At 40.5% G+C, this 17,610-nt stretch overlaps 1 protein-coding gene across 1 annotated transcript in view; it reads right to left on the bottom strand.

Annotated features, from left to right (window-relative positions):
- The window catches only part of Myo81F (Myosin 81F), a 1,965,857-nt gene that overhangs the window by 671,972 nt on the left and 1,276,275 nt on the right, over positions 1 to 17,610 (bottom strand). The window contains exon 13 of the mRNA NM_001316563.1: positions 14,798 to 15,400. Coding sequence (NP_001303492.1) covers positions 14,798 to 15,400 — 603 coding nt within the window. The remainder of the gene's footprint in view (positions 1 to 14,797; positions 15,401 to 17,610) is intronic.

Here is a 17,610-nt window from a genome sequence, read left to right as displayed (position 1 = left end):
ATTTCTTTTGATTTGAGTTTGATTTAACGGCCGAACAAGTGATGACCCCGAAACTAAAGGTGGCCTGATCAGTTTTGGGGTAGCTAAATAGTTTTTGTCTAGCCGATGATCTCCATTCTTTAAGATATAAGAGACATTTTCAATGCAGAAGAAAGTCGCTGTTTGGCTGACTAAGAGCAGTGATGTTTGGAGTTGTTTTTGTATGCACATGCACTGCACTCTGCACCCACTCTCTCGCCCACCCCCAGAAAATCTAAAGTGAAATCGTTTATGCGCTAAACTAAATGTGACTTGAAAGGACTGAGTTTTGGCGTAGCTAGAGATAGTTTTCATTCATTTTGAACTAAACTCACAGTTTAAAAGCCTTAAGCTATTAGAGAAAACTACAAAGCACATGAAAGCCGCTGGTGATAGGTTGCCTAAGGGGAACGCCACGCAACCACTGATCACCATGATTTTACAGCTGATCAACTGTCAATCGCAGCAAGTGCTCAATTGTTGCTAAGATCAGCAGCAAAAAAAATTCGGTGCAATCCGATCAATCTGTAGTGGATGGATTCCAGCTTGAGATTGCTAAAGATTTCGAGGTATCGGCACTATTTCTCAACAACTGATTCCAACTGTCCCGATTAGTTTATCATCACAAGTAAATATTGAGTCCGGACTACCGGCACAAGTTGACCTTTTTCATACGCTATTCATTTCACCTGTCAAGATAACTGTCCCTATTGACCTATTTTCAACATATGTTCTGGTGATTTTTGGCAGGATAGTATGGTTGTAAAAGAGTTCGAAGCTAAGAATAAGAATACTGCCTAAGAATACTGCCTCAGCCGACCTTCCCTACCTGTTACTCAGCTGGAAGTGTGAATTGGTGGAAAAAATAATAAAATGAAAAAAATAAAAAAGAATAACAAAAATATTAAAAAATAGCAACAAATTTTTCAAAAGTGTGAGCGTGTCTTTAAGTGCATTGACAAATCGACTAATAAAAATGGGAAAAAATTATCAAATCATTTCTCCAAGTTAACTATATGGTTAATCTCAACCTTCTAGCTTTTATAGTTCCTGAGATCTCGACGATCATACGATTGGACAGGGCCATACTCTACGAGTAACGAATATAATTATAAAGATCAGAAGTTGAGATAATAATATAACGTCTATTGGCTTGTAGTTAGATCTGCAGTGCTTGAAAAGTAAGGGAACCAGGTTTTAGTCATGTAAGGATCATCAAATTTTTTTGACCACCTTTTTTTTAATCAAATCACCTGCATGTATCGACTTCGGACAAAATATGATTGAAAATTTTAAATTGGGTCCAGAAAAACTCAAAGATTGTGAACAAAGAACACCCACCCATTTGGCACGACATAAGTCATAAGCTTACACTTAGAGCAATTAGCTATTGAGATCGCATCGCAATTTCTTTAAATCCACTTTAAAAGATGAACCGGGAAACCTAATAAATCGAAAATGCTGGTAAAAAGTGGTTGATTTGTTAGAGGATATTATATCGGAACACAAGAGTTAAACAATTTAAATTCCGTATAAATAATATTTTTGGCATCCCCCATAATGTTGCAGTACAAATCAGACCCATTAAAGTCAGATATAAAATTATTTAGCCTCAGCAAATTGTCGGCTATCACTAAGCTTTTTGAAAATGTTATCACTCCTAATTTGCAGCACCTTTGTAGGTCAATTATACCACAATGTCAGGATAGTTTTATGAAATGTGGATCCACAACCATTAACCTTTTGGATTTTTGTAGCGGAGAGTATCGAATTTGCTCCCTATAAATGATGAACACGTAAAAACCCTTTTAGGTTTGACTACAAACATGGCTTTGGGCCCCTTTTTTTTTGCATTTTTGCACTTGTTACATCTAATGTTCATATAAATGGGATAGAAGACACGACCATTTTAAGGCATGATGGTTGACCCGAACCCGCTGCACGGAACTGTGTAAAACGTTACTAAAGTATACCGAAACACATTAGTACCTTTGAAACCTTGGATGAAGCGCATATTCTCGTTGTTCATGCGAACACCTGGTCATGGCCGACAATGTTAAACAGTGGTGATCTTACTACGCCAGGCTGCTTGTCCAATGTTTTTCGAAAATCTAAGACCTCCGTTCTTGATGGTGGCTGATCGTACGAAGGTTACCAGATGCGTTCCTTTAACGAGCACCTCTGATACCGGTTAGATGGAGACCTTATTACATCTGACCTTGACTCTAGGTTTTGACTCTTATATTAGTATATGGATTATATCATCGGGCTGGAGAGCTCTAATTTTAGCGGCTTCTAATAAACTAATTATCGGAGTGTCTTGTTTCATCAGCATGATTATGGATCGTGGGATTTACTATGTGGGCTTTTGCCAATGTAACAGTGAGAATTCAATTTTGATGCAGGATGCATTTCGAACGTTAATCAAATGACCTTGGACCCCGGCAAAGCGGAGAGACCGTGAACTAACGTTACCGCGCTGGACCTTGGACTCGAGCTGGCCAAGGGCACAGAGGTCGAACGGGAACGGTGCAGGCACAAAGAGGACGCACCACGAACCAACGGTACAACTGTTGGACCTTGGACCCGAGCGGGCCGTGCGCAAAAGGAGAAATACCGGGATCCCCGCACCCTATTAAGGGACGGCGGAAGTGCAGCTGGGGCAGTCAGTCACAACATGCGAGGAGCCGTACGTACGCGAGGATAGTCGAGGAGAGTACCGGCGCGAGTTGCGAGGTCAGGACGCGGCTGCGCAGTCGGAACGGATTCTGAAAGCGGAGGAGTAGACAGTTAGTCATCCCGACCGAGCGTGGAAGGAGGTAGTTCGGGAGTGAGAACGCGCGGATAAGTCGGTAAAGAACAAACAGTGGAAACGTCGGGCAGCAAGAGGCCCGCATGACACGGAAGGACGAGCCGTGTAAGTGAAGAGTGATCCTGGGAGTGGAGGAGAAGCACCAGGCGTGTCCGAAAGGGTCAGTGGAGTCAGTGGTCGGTAAAGGTGGTCCTAGGCCGAGCGTTGCCTCGATCGTGGAATACACCCTGCCCCATAACATCCTAAGCCCATTCCAACCGGTAGGTGGTCCGCCAAAGGAGACGACAAGGACTTGACGTGTTCGAAAGGGTCAGTGGAGTCAGTGGTCTTCAAAGATGGTCCTATGCCGAGCGTTGCCTCGCCCGTGGACGATACACCTTGCCCCATAACATCCTAATCTCGGTCGGGCCGACACGTCGTCCGTTGTCAAGAAGTAAACAGGACAACGAAGGCAAGGCGTTGCGGGAGAAACGCAAGAGAAACAGCTGTAAAAACAGTACAATAAATCGACTATAATTAGAACCATCTGCTTCTCCTTGGTCGGGCAATCACACAAATCATGATTTTGCCTAGCTGCGTTGTATCTTTCGATGTATTTTTGCTGGACTTTTATCAGCCTGTCCTTAATGTCTACACAGCGATCATCGGATACCGTGTGCATAATCTCGACGGGTTTCTCGTGAGTGACCGAGTGACTGACAGATAGACGGACGGACGGACAGTCGGACATGTCCAGATCGACTCGGCTATTGATCCTGATCAAGAATATATATACTTTTTAAAGAAGGAAACGTTTCCTTATTCCCGTTACATACTTTTCAAAAAATCTATTGTAGTTTACCCATTAGTAATTCATACTAGTAACGGGTCCTAGCTTTAAAATTATGGAAGATAGGTAACTGAAGGCCTTCCTAGAGTGGATGTTCGCGCAGTGTGGGGCAGTCTCCCCGATCTCAACGACCCGTTCAGGAGGAGCTCAAGGCTTTCCAGATCTCCACTAGAGAAGTCGGAAGCCCGACTCAGGGAGACGGAATCTCGGTTCCTGCAGTGGCGAAGGGTGAGCGTGCAGTGCCAAAAGGGCTTCACACAATGCGCAGGTGCCAAAGGGGGAAGTGCCCAAAGCTAATGCGCCCAAACCGAGCAACCCTACGACTGGTAGCAACAGAAAAGGAAAGGCGACAATAAGCGAAAACGAGTCCAAGCCAGGCAGCTATGCCTCTGTCGCCAAGAACGCTAGCACTGGCTCAGAGAGGACCAAGGTGAAGTCTAAGAGCCTGTGTTATGGTGAGATGCTCCGAAAACTAAGATAGCACCGGAGTCTAACCGGAGTCTAACCGTACGTAGAACTCAGCAAGGTGAGCTGTTGCTGGAAGAGGAGGAAAAAGCCTCGGAAAGCGTTTCCAAGTTTAAGAGCGATCTAGAAGCGACGCTCAAAGAGATGACCTCAATGCTTACGGGTGTGCAAAGAATAGCGGTAGAATGGACGATGCTACGACTACAGAGGAGCTCCACAGCTGCTTGTTCACTCAGTTCCAGCGCTTACTATTAAATCCAGAGGATAGACTTAGTGCTGATGAACGCGAACGATGCGATAGCAATCTAAAAACAGGGCACTTTAACCATTGTATGGTCAAGGTGTCGTGTATCAAAGCACTTCCGGTCCACGAGATGCTACAGGTTTCTGGCCTACGGACATCGAGCAGCGACCTGGACTGCGATTGATAGGGCAGACAGCTGTATACCACCAAAATGGCTAATGTGCAGCAGCGAGTTGGACAATAACCCGACAGGTAGCCGCCCATATTAATGTAATCCAGCTCAATGTTAATCATTCTGGAGGTGCTTGTAGGATATGCCTGTGATTTGAATGCCTTGGTAGTGAAATGGGGAATCAGAGTAGACGCTATAGGATGGTGGACAGTTATTGCTGAATAACGGATCGAAACTTAACAACGATAGGGGCACGTCATTTATTGACATTACCTTTATCAAAAAAGGGCTATTGGCTAACATTAACTGGATGGTCCATGACATTGTTACGCTGAGCGACTAAGCACTTATTTCCTTCAGTCCCTCCAGAGGGCACGACTTAGAGACGGCATAGAAGAACAGCCGAGCAAGCATGGGAAACCAGGAAGAGCTATGAGGACACGCTGGCAAATCGATTCCCTGGTAATCCCAAATGGCGGTTGACCTCATGAATATGCTTGGTAGAATTGGCGATGCAACCATGAAAAGGAAGAAAAAGGTACAGCGCAGACCACCTTTATATTGGTGGAGTGCCACCCTAAGGTTGAATTTCTCAGGGCTAGGAAACTGGCGCACCAAGCCAGAGGCAGTACCCACTACATGAAGCTCATGGAGGCTCTCAAAGGGAAATGTTTAGAATTCAAGGTGTACAAGGAAATGCTGGATAGCGTAGACAGAGATACCATGGGCCAAGCTAAGGAAGAGAGCGATAACCCCATCGGACCCTGGGGTCCCAGCTGACATTGTAAGAGAACTATTCGCAGAGCAGACCACATTATGGCGGCCAAGCGGCAGTAGTCCCTGCCTACCATTTTCCGTGCGTCACAGAACTTGAAGTCGTCGAGGCAGCCAAGCGTATCAAGCCCAATTAAGCCCCTAGCATAGATGGAATTCCTGGAGCAGTTGTTAAAGCAGTCGGTGGATTAAGATATCCGGCCAGAAAACTACTGATGGCGGTAGCAAATGTATCGCTTGTATATGCTGCACCAATCTAGAGCAATGCCTTTTACGGTCCATGGCCCATCGGCTCATTAGCGGATTCAGGATCCTATCTGTATGTCCGTATCGAGTTCTCAGGAACTATAAAAGCTAGAGGCTTGAGATTCAGCATACAGATGATAATATTATAAGTAGAGTAAATAAATGTCTATCGATTTGTCAAAAAACTTCTTGCCACGCCCACTCTAACGTCCTAAAGCCGCCAAACCGGAACGCCTACACTTTTGAACAATTTTTAAATTTTTTCTCATTTTATTCCTCAATGTCCATAGATATCCCAGAAAAAAGATTAAATTTCGCGTTCACATTCACACTAGCTGAGTAACGGGTATCTGATAGTCAAAGAACTGGACCATAGCATTCATCCTTGTTTTTATCTAACTCACCTCTTTGATTATAAATAAGGGTTGTAGATTGGGCAAAACAATCTACCAAAAATATTGTCCAGTGACAATAAGTATAAAGCAATTTTTACCCTTCCTCGCTATTTTTTGAAAATACTATGATAACATCGTCGATAACAACATTGCCATGTTTTTTGAGAAAAATATTCTACGTTACCTCATTCCGAAGATCCACACTCTTACGCAGTATCAAAGTAGAATCTAATATTTTGTCCCACTCTAAACGAAAGCTCACTGCTTTACGATCTTTAACTTGTTAAGCCTGACCAGGGGGTGCTTGGTTTTATAAAAAGGAATTTTATTATTCTTACATTAACAAACCCTTATTCATTTCGCTAGTCCGTCCGATTCTTGATTATGGACCTGTATGGACAATACGTAGTTCATTCGGACCGCATTATTTCGGTCCAAAAAATCTTTTTGGATCCTTGCTGCGCCTAAGTTGGGATGCAAACCTTATATTACCTCCTTATTCCAGTAGTCTACTTTTAATTAATTTTCCTTCCCTAGCTAACCGTAGAACGATGCTGGGAAGAGTCTTTATTTGTAAGCTTATTTGTGGTGAAGTTGATAAACCCCAAATCGGTTAGTTGGCTACACTTTTATGTTGTAAGTAGACTAGAAACTATATTATCTTAAATCATTGTACATCTAACGTACAGAGTATTATGTTGTGACTATAATAGACTTTACTCTATTATCTGTAATCTTGACTCTAGGCCGCTCTTACAGCAATCAATTTTAGCTTTTTTAATACATAATTAGATCTTGCTATTATTTATATTTATTATACTTTTTTACATTGTGATTGGTTCTTTCCTCGTTTCTGTGCTCTTTTTTATATCGCGTCTATCTTGTCGCGAATCGAGCCGTAAAATACGCGGCAGAGCCCGTCGGTCGGTTGGGAGGGAAAAAAACTGAAGCCCATCATGTTAGATAATTCTCCAACTGGCGGATATTTAGAAATGAGATTCGGTGTCCGGATCCGAAGTTGCAGTCACTGGGCTTCAAATCGCATGTGGTCAGTGCTAAATTGGTACTTGGGTTCAGTCCATGAAAATTTCATTATTTCCCAAAAGAAAAAACAATTCCTTCAGAACTTGCTCTGAGAATCAAAATCCGTTACACGTCAGCCGTGAATTTTTTTAAATTGTTTTATCTTCAGTGCTAACCCTTAGAGGGTAAGTTTTGTTCTTGTGATGTGGCCCATAATTTTTTTGTTTGAGGCCGTAACAATACAAGTAGCACCTAGGGAATATATTTGAAGATCAGAACGCCAGACCAGAAGCCCAGTCGAGATAAGAAGGAGAATGAAAACTAGGGGAAAAGAGAGCGTACAGGAAGCAAAGATCAGATTTAAATTAACATTTCTTAACATTTCCTACATCGCACCCGCAGAATTTTGAAATAAAGGAAAACAAATTTACCGTAGTAGTAATCTAGAGAGCGGCTCGAAAGAGAGGGCAGAGCTTTCTTTAAACGTTAAGCTGTTCTTCTTCGCTTTCACAGCGATTTTAAAAGTGGGTGTAAGGAGAGGGGTGGCAAAAGTGTTTTTGGCATACAAATTAAAATTGGCAATGCAAACATTAAAACGAAGAAAAATCAAATTATTTTTCAAAGGTGTGTGACAGGTAGTTTTGAACGGCTTTTGGCGTTAGAGTGGGCGTGGCAAAAAGTTTTTGGTGGTTTGAGGGCGTTGGACAGGGTGGGCAACATTTGGAAAGCAACTTGCGCTGCGCTTATCTCTCTGGAAGCCGCATGCTTAATCACATCACTTTCTAGCTTCTATAGTTCCTGAGATCGAGGCGTTCATACAGATAGACGAACGGACAGGGCCAAATCGACTCGGCTATTGGTCCTGATCAAGAATATATACACTTTATATAGTCGGAAACGCTTCCTTCTGCCTACCAACGAATCTAGTATACCCTTTTAGTCTACAAGTGGAACAGTCTTTATTTGCAAGCTTATTCGTGGGGATGTTGAGAGTCCCGACTTGATTAGTAGGCTTAACTTCTCGGTTCCAAGTAGATTCACTAGAAACTATATACCCCTTATCTTAAATCATTATAGATCTAACTATGAGTTGCATGACCCTTACAGAGTTTTATGTTCTGACTATAATAGACTTTATCCTATTATCTGTTATCTTGACTCTCTGCCGCTCTTAAAGCAATCGATTTTAACTTTTTTATTACATAATTAGATCCTACTAACAGTAATATTTAATATAGTTATTTTACATTTTATTCATTTCCTCGTTCCTGTTCCCTTTTTTATATCGCGTCTATATCTTCTCGCGAATCGAGCCGTACGATACACGGCAGCGCCCCTCGGTCGGTTGGGCGGGAGGTGTGGCCGTGGGACCCGTGCGAAAAAAAAAATGTAAAAAATTGTTCAAAGGTGTGGGCGTTCCGGTTTGGCGGCCTCAGGGCGTTAGAGTGGGCGTGGCAAAAAGTTTTTTTTTTGCAAATCGATAGAAATTTACAGCACTAATAAAACTGATCGACACATTTGTCAAAAGTGTGGTCGTGGCAGATTTGTGTGGCTTGTTTGCGTTAGAGGACGTGTGTGAGTTAGATTTTAGACGTACAGATAGAAGAACATGGTTGTACCTCGAAATTCACGGAAGGAAAGTGGAACAAGCCAATCGCTTCAAAGTGGCGAAGTGGCTTTAAAGTTTTATGGCAAGTCGATATAAATTTACAAGACTAAAAAATTATGAAAAAATATCGAATTTTTTAAAAATTTGGTCGTGGCAGTTTTGGGAGGCTTTAGAGTGGACGTAATAAAAAAAACGGATATGAAAATATGATATTAATTCCACTACAACAGATGAGTAGGTAAACATTTTTGAAGGGAGTGCTGACGTGAGAAGAGGGGTAGGTCAAATTTTATGACATAACGTTTGACAGAAAACCTTGAAAAAGTTTATAGAAGAGGGAATGTAGCAAAAACTTTGATCGATTGTTTTTCAATTAGGCTACCACCATTTGAAACGCTAAGTCTTGGATAGATTACCATTGGAATTGCTGAATCGATCCAAACAACGGGGTCACTTGACAACACAGAACCGCATCCGCTCCACTTCTACTTTTCGGTCAATCAGCATATAAGAATAAGCATAAATGTACCAAACCAAAACTATAAAAACGATGAGAAAGAAATAAAACATTCATTCAGAATTTCAAACTCCACTCCAACGGACGTTTCTCTTGGGATCAAATCTTTACTACTCAAACACCCGGACCTACGTTGAAAGATAACTGGCGGAGTCGGTAGTTCCACGTCTAAGGACGATTCAACAGGATTCGTGAGGACCAGGACATGATATCGATGTAAGAAAAAACAGTGAGTACAGTGAAGTGTGTAAAATGGAGGCGGAAATAAAAAACCGGGAGTTAACAATTAGAAATGGCATTAAAAAAAATATAAAAAAAAAACAAAAAAAAAATTCAAGTGCACAGAATATAAAAAAAAATAAACATAATAATAATAAATAAAGAATAATACCAAAAAAAAAAAAAAAACAAAGAGGAAATAGCCGAAATAAGCCAAATCGAAATAATAATGCTACATAAGTAAAATATGAAAATCAAAGAACTGACCTTCGTGTGTGAACAGAAGAAGTAGTAAGTAAGTAGTAGTAATTTAAGAAGTGCAAGAAAATGGGTTCCAACAAGCAAACGATCGGAGGTAGATGTCGAAGTCGCAGATAACGGCTCGAGCAATCGAATCTGACGGTCGTCAGAGAACGGTGGCGGTTGCTGGAAGTTCAATTTGACTAGGGGCTCGCCTATCGAACGATGACATGCCGTCGGTCGGTGGCAGTAAAAGTTTGGTGCGCAGCGGGAAGTGCCAACAAGTTTGAGTGTAGGAAAAAGGGGAATGGTCGAGCCGAACGGCTCGATTGCCGATTAGGAATCAGAAAAATTCGGTTCGTTCGCATGTATTAGGCAGGGCAACGCACAGTTCGGGTGATTAGAAAAATTCGGGTCGTTCGCATGTATTAGGCAGGGCACTGTAACCCACAGCATTCACATGTACCTAGCATTCAGATGTATTGGGCGGCGCACTGTACGTGAAGTACTAGCTAGCTTCATCATGCAGGGTGTTAGGGTAAAGGTAGACGATACCATCGCACTGACTGTCCGCAATTGGTTAGGAGGCTGTATCGCACAGCCGAACAACTAGCTTCAGCAAGCAGTGTATTAAAAAAAAAATATATATATATATATATAAATAAATAAATAAAGAAGTAAATAAAAAAAAAGAAAAGCAAGCGAAGAGATTATTAAACCACATTTTACTAAGTAATGTTGGACGTTAGAATAAAGAAATTTACTCATTCTTAATAAATTTAGAACTTATTTAGAAATTATTCCGATATATGAAGATGAAGGGGCAAAGTTAGATGGTTTTATAGGAGTAATTGAGCAGGTGTTAGGCCTGATTAGGGGGGAAGAAAGATCGAATATAGGAGTTATAGCGCTCCGAGCAGTCTGGAGTAAGATAGTAGGAGCAGCAGATAAAGTCTTAGATTTGGACGAGTCAGAGTTAAAATGGGATAAAATTAATAGAATATTGACCTCCCACTTGAAAGACAAAAGATCAGAGCAGGACCTGATAATGGAATTGACCCATATCAAAGAAAAGAAGCTGAACGTAGAAACCCTTTACACTAGGGTTATGACTCTGAAGAACTCCTTGGGTAGTTTGACCAAAACAGGCGAAAACAGCATACTGTTGAGGAGCGAGAAAATTAAATGGTATAGGAGAAGGTGCTGAACGCCTTTATTTCAGCCTTGAAGGGACCGATAGGAGTAACCATAAGGAACATGTAAGGAACAAGGAGGAGCCCCAGGTGTTGGAGACTGGAATTTGGTCGCAGTACCAGTGGGGAGGAAATAATCCTCCTCCGTTTCCGATGCCGTTTGCCATGCCGGGTATGAATGGATGGCCAGATTTCGAAATTCCATACCCGATGATGGGCAACCCACTCAGGGCAGGTAATTTCAATCAGGGAGACTCTACAGGCTATTAAAGACCATATCGCAATTATCAGAACAGGAACTCCAGATGGAATCAGAGTCAAGCGAACCGAGATAGGCAGTGGAACAGTTATTATAGTAACAATTTTAACAACAAGAATTATAATAATGGGTATAACAACAACGGTTATAGAAGCAATGGTAGGGGATAGCTAGCGATCGAACCACCAACAAACACAGAAGGCAGCGGCCTGTCCAGGATGTCGATGAATTTGAACAATTCGGGACAGTCCAGACTGTCGTATAACTCGAACAATTCTAAAGGATCGTTTAATTCAAGCGGCACTGCAGACAAAAACGGCAGTAAAACCTCGGTCAGGGGTCAGCTGCATAACATTCAAGAGGATGACGCAAATTTACCACAGTCATATCCACAGGATATTTAGGAACAAGGAAAGGTCTTTCGACATTGCCCTATTTGTTAGTAAAGATTACGCCGGGAAGTTCTTCGAGGGGTTGACCAGAATGGATATGCTGCAGCAGTTGTAGGAGGTTATTAATATACAGAACGGATGGTTTAAGTTAGCAATCATGAAACAGAAGATTCAGTTTGAGGCCTACAGACCATCAGAATTGTATACAATAGGAGCCGAATCGAAAAGAGTTATATTTGTTCCGGTTCGGCTGAAGGATGGGGATTTAATAATAAACAGATCCATATTAAAAGAAGACATGGAGATTACAGAAAGTTCATTAAAGATTTCGCAGCAATAACAAAGCCGATGACGAAACAAGTTAAAGGGTTGGAAGGACTATGAAATAGTATACAAGAAGGGTTCCTTGAAAACGCCTCTGAAGTGGCAACATACGGAGAGACGATACATTCCGCGAGGGAAGACTTACAGTTGGGATTTCCAATTTCCGAAAAACCACTGAACGAATATAACATTAAGGTTTTTATAGAGAAAGAGAAAAGGCTAAGAGAGAGCATAAACTCACAAGAGGAAGCAGGCAGCAAGGTCAATTTCATGTTTAAGAACTTAACGAAATACATAAACGAAGAGCAGAGTAGGGTGAACACATTTATGAATAACTATAATAATGGGATAAGTAAGTCATTTATAGAAGAAGACATGAGGATTTATAGATTAGAATATATCGACAGAATTTCGCTAACTATAGGATCACAAGCTACAGACGGAGTCGACAAAACATTGAATGGATCAGCCCTTATAAAATTCACCCATTGCAAGGCAATGGTAAACAACGTGCAGTACGAAGCGGTAGAGCGGCTTGGCACAGCAGAGTTGAAGTTGGACATACCTCGGATAGAGACGATTAAGAGAAACAGGACAACTTAGGAGCTGGGAATACACGAGCTGAGAATAGAGGATCTGGAAACGAAAATACAGATCAGCAGGACACAGTGGGAAATCACGATCCATACAACGATCCAAACGATCCACGATCCAAACAACGGTGCCACTTAACAATACAGAACCGCATCCGCTCCGCATAAATGTACCGAACCAAAACTATAAAAACGATGAGAAAGAAATAAAACATTCATTCAGAATTTTAAACTCAACTACAACGGACGTTTCTCTTGGGATCAATACCACCAAATCTTCACTACTCAAACTCCCGGACCTACGTTGGGAGATAATTCTTGCTTGCTAAGTAGATTTTTTGTCCTAAAGATTATAAACACCACGTCGCCAACTTCTGCGACAGAGAGCACGTGTCGATATTTCAGAAGACTTAAGACTCTGTTTATCGTCTGGGAAGTGAATCATTTCTTTTGAAGGTAATCTAAAGTAGTCGTAGACCAACCGAGTTTTATTCCCTTGTATACCTTTAAAGCAAACCATCCCCACACGTTCCTATTGTATCAAGGTCCTGGGAGAATGGTGGTCATTCCAGAACTTTTACATTTTCGCTTTGAATCCATGTTTTTACCAAACGTGCAGTGTGGATAGGGGCATTGTTGTCCTGAAAATGCCATCCTAGGTTTCGAGGGAAATGCAGTTTAGTAATAATCATAAAGAAAACATTTATAACATTTATTATTTAATGAAAACAAATTTTCATTGAATTGTTCAATACTGAAACAATAATGTGATTGTTATAGAGGAATAATTTTGCAATATTAAATATGGTTATACTTGGAATATGGAATACTTCCTAGCTTCAAAGCGAACAGTCGTGTTTTTTTTTGCGCTCCGAATTTTATTTGTGTTTTTGAAACCAGCCAAGGATTTTACTAATTTTCTTTTGATATCATATATTGAAACCATAATTATTAAAGATCCGTTTACTCCGCAAGTGATTCTTTGTGATTTGTGCATTAGTTTAAACAAATATACAAAGTATTTTGCATTTTTCGTCTTTGTGTTTGCTTACTCTTCCTTTTGTGCGTTGTTCGCAGTGCTGTTTTGTGTTGTTTTTTGCATGCACATAAACTGCACTGTGCACCTATTCTCTCGCTCTCACTCGATCTTTCGCTCTCCCACACAAAATCTAAATTTCTGAGCGTGCAGACTGCTCTCGTGCGGTTCTTTTAACAGCTCGCTTGAAAGTTTTGATCTTGTGTTTTCGTGCACAGTGGTCTGATTTTAGATAAATATAGAAACAGTAAATTTTGCCTGCTGTTATAAAAATTGCTGCCAGGTTATATAACCTGAGCAGCCCAAAATGATTTGTTGGCTATGTCATAGAATGGTGCATACTAAGTGCGCTGGTTTTAATGACCGAACAAGTGATGACGTAGTAATATTCTAAATTGTTGTGATGCTTGCCTTGTGGTTGCGAACGAGATGAAGTCGTTTATGCACCAAACTAAAGGTGTCTTGAAAGAACTGATCAACAGTTTTGGCTTAGCTAGAGATAGTTTTCGTCGAGCCGATAATCTTCTTTCCGCACTTAATTCACAGTTTAATGATAACGTATTAAACTTAAATGGCTCCAAGTATAAAGTTATGATTTGTTGTCGTGATAACCCAATACGCACGACTTACACTCAAAGGGGGGTCCCTTTGGACAGAATAACACGGGTTGATGATCTTGGTGTTCTTCCAAACTAAAATTTCGGACCACATTTCGACTATTGTCAATAAGGCCAGGGGTGTGCTTGGTTTTATAGAAAGGTGGTCTAATTTGATGAACCTTACATGACTAAGACCTTATTTATTTCACTAATCCCTCGGTTTCTTGAGTATAGCTCACCTGTTTGGAGTCTACAGTACATAGTCCACTCGGACCGCATTGAATCGGTCCAAAAAGCATCTTACTTTTTGGCTTGCGGCGCCTAAGTTGGGATGCAAGTTGTATATTACCTCCTCATTCCAGTAGATTACTTTTAATTAATTTACCTTCCCTAGCTAACCGTAGAACTATGCTTGGAACAGTGTTTATTTGTAAGCTTATTCGTGGTGAAATTGAGAGTCCCGACTTGGTTAGTCGGCTTAACTTCTCGGTTTCAAGTAGATTTACTAAAAACTATATACCCCTTATCTTAAATCATTGTAGATCTAACTATGAGTTGCATGACCCTTATTATCTGTTATCTTGACTCTCTGCCGCTCTTAAAGTAATCAATTTTAACTTTGTAAATACATAATTAGATCCTACTAACACAAATATTTATTACAGTTATTGTACATTATATTCATTTCCTCGTTTCCGTTCTCTTTTCTATATCGCCCCTATCTTCTCGCGAATCGAGCCGTACGATACAAGGCAGCGCCCCTCGGTCGGTTGGATGGGAGGTGTGGCCGTGGGACAAGTCGAAACAAACAAAAAAAAAAAAAAAAATATATACTTACCCGAAACATGCTGCACGACAATACAACATTCTCAGGATCATACATGTGTATATGCGACGTTGGAATTTTGTCTGACTTAGAAAACATTGTCATCTCGTGTTTTGCCGTTTTATCAGAACTTTTTCCCTTTTGTGTCGGTGTAGAAATAAAGTTACAATCACTTGAAAGGTCATGCGTATTAAAATAGTTTTCCGCGAATTCCAAGATATTGTAAAATGAATTATCTATGTGAATATCTTTGTGAATATCAATTAATGTTAGTTCGTGAATTTTTTTTTCCACTCTTTGTTTTCGTCTATTCTCACGTTCATCAATTTGATATTTTACAAAAACAGAAGAAGTAGAAGGCTTCTTACTGTTATCCTTAATGCTTTTGTAATCAAGTAACATATACTTTTCCTTTTTTATTTCTTTTGTTGTTGTTAGCTTGTATAAGTTTATTGCCTCATATATTGGCTCAGAATTTAAATTTGCGCTTATAGATACCGGTGGTGGTGGGGGCGGTACAGTTGGTTCTGGTAGAGTTCGGACGGTCTTTGTTGTAAAAAGCTTTCCCGTTTTTTGGCTATCAAAACTGTCTTCGGTGTGTATACACAATCCTATCTAAAAAGAAAAGAATTTATAAGAATAAAATAGGGTTATATAGCACTCAAGTTAACCCAAAGGGTATACGAGATTCGTTGAATAGTATGGAACAGGCAGAAGAACGCGTTTATAAGGTATATATATTCTTGATCAGGATCGATAGCAGAGTCGATCTGGCCAATTCCGTCTGTCCGTATGAACGTCGAGATCTCAGTAACTATTAAAGCTAGAAGGTTGAGATTCAGCAAACAGATTCTAATGACAAAGACGCAGCGTAAGTTTATTGGCCCCTGTTGCCATGTTTTATTAGTATTGTACATTTCTATGGATTTGTCGAAAAACTTTTTTTGCGGTTTTGGGCGTTAGAGTGGGCGTAGCAACATGGAAAAAAAAATTGCTCTGCGGTTTTGTCTCTAGAATCTATATGCTGAATCTCAACCTTCTAGCTTTTATAGTTCATAATCTTGATCCTTATCAAGAAAATATATAAGTTATATAGTTGAAACGCTTCTTCTACCTGTTACATACTTTTCAACGAATCACGTGTTCCCTTTTACTCTACGAGTAACGGGTATAAAAATATAATTTTATTTAAATTTAGGGCTCAAACTGAACTCAACTTATTGATCTAGATTGATTGACGTTCAAGACTCGGTCTCGAGTTTTTTGAATATGGACTTAGGAATTTAAAGCTTAAGGCAACGGTGCGTTAACTACAAGGTTACGGGCTTCGTTTTCGGTTTCTTAGACGTTAACTCTAGTATTAATTGACTTCTTGTCATCCTTAGGCCCGGATATTTGGGTAAGGACGAAATTATGTAACAGACTTCATTTCATTTGGCTTTCAAGGCGAACGGTCGTGTTTTTTTTTTGCGCCCCGATTTTTATTTTGTGTTTGCCAAACCAACCGTGGTTTTTAATAATCTTCTCTAATTATCATATATTTTAAACATAATTATTAAAGATCCGTTCGCTTCGCGAGTGATTCTGTTGTGATTTGTGCAGTAGTTTAAAGAAATATACGAAGTATTTTGCATTTTTCGTCTTTGTGTTTTGTTTACTCTTCCTTTGTGCGTTGTTCGCAGTGCTGTTTTGTGTTGTTTTTTGCATGCACATAAACTGCACTGTGCACTCGATCTTTCGCTCTCCCACACAAAATCTAAATTTCTGAGCGTGCAGACTGCTCTCGTGCGGTTCTTTTAACAGCTCGCTTGAAAGTTTTGATTTTGTGTTTCCGTGCACAGTGGTCTAATTTTAGATAAATATGGAAACCGTAAATAAAAAAAAATTATAAAAATTGTTGCCAGGTTATAAAACCTGAGCAGCCAAAAATGACTTGTTGGCTATGTGATAGAATGGTGCATACTAAGTGCGCTGGTTTTAATGGCCGTACAAGTGATGACCTAGCAAATGGTATAGATCTAAACTACTGTTGTGATGCTTGCCTTGTGGTTGCGAACGAGATAAAATCGTTTATGCACCAAACTAAAGGTGGCTTGAAAGAACTGATCAACAGTTTTGGCGTAGCTAGAGATAGTTTTCGTCGAGCCGATGATCTTCTTTCCGCGCTTAATTCACAGTTTAATGGCCTTAAGCTATTAGATGAATCTCCAAAGGCTGCCTTAGACCACGCAATCACGGGCAAATGATCAACAGGACTCCACAACTGATCAGCTGTCAATTGCATCAAATCCGCATATGTTGCTAAGATCGGCAGCTAAAAAAGATGAGGAGCAATCCGATCAATCCGCTGTGGAGGGACCCCAACCTGTGATTGCTAAAAATTCCGAATTGTATGCACTGGTTTCTCAACCAGTGATTCCACCTGTCTTGATTAGTTTACCACCACAAGGGAACATTGAGTCCGGACTACCGGCTCAAGTTGGCAGTTCAGAAATACAATCTGCAGGGCCAAAAGAAACAAATTTTCGTTTCTCGGCTTTCCCCTGATCAAACATCGTCTAATGTATTGTCTTATATACAAGACAAAACAAAAGCCGATAATATAAAAGTGGAAAAACTTAACTTCTCTTACGCTAGTGACATATCATCTTTCAAGATAACTGTCCCAAACGAGCTTTTTTTTGACATATGTTCTGCTGATTTTTGGCCGGATAGTATTGTGGTAAAAGAGTTTGAAGCTAAGATCAAAAATAGGAAAAAGGGGCCCGTGGGAATTAAACTTCCCTCACGTGGCCAGACCACTACACCATCCCCCTCTTCATCTT

The sequence above is a fragment of the Drosophila melanogaster genome, chromosome 3R (genome assembly GCF_000001215.4).
Source record: "Drosophila melanogaster chromosome 3R".
Lineage (NCBI taxonomy): Eukaryota > Metazoa > Arthropoda > Insecta > Diptera > Drosophilidae > Drosophila > Drosophila melanogaster.
The sequence above is the reverse complement of the archived record's forward strand: the minus strand, read 5'-3'. Positions and strand labels throughout refer to the sequence as shown.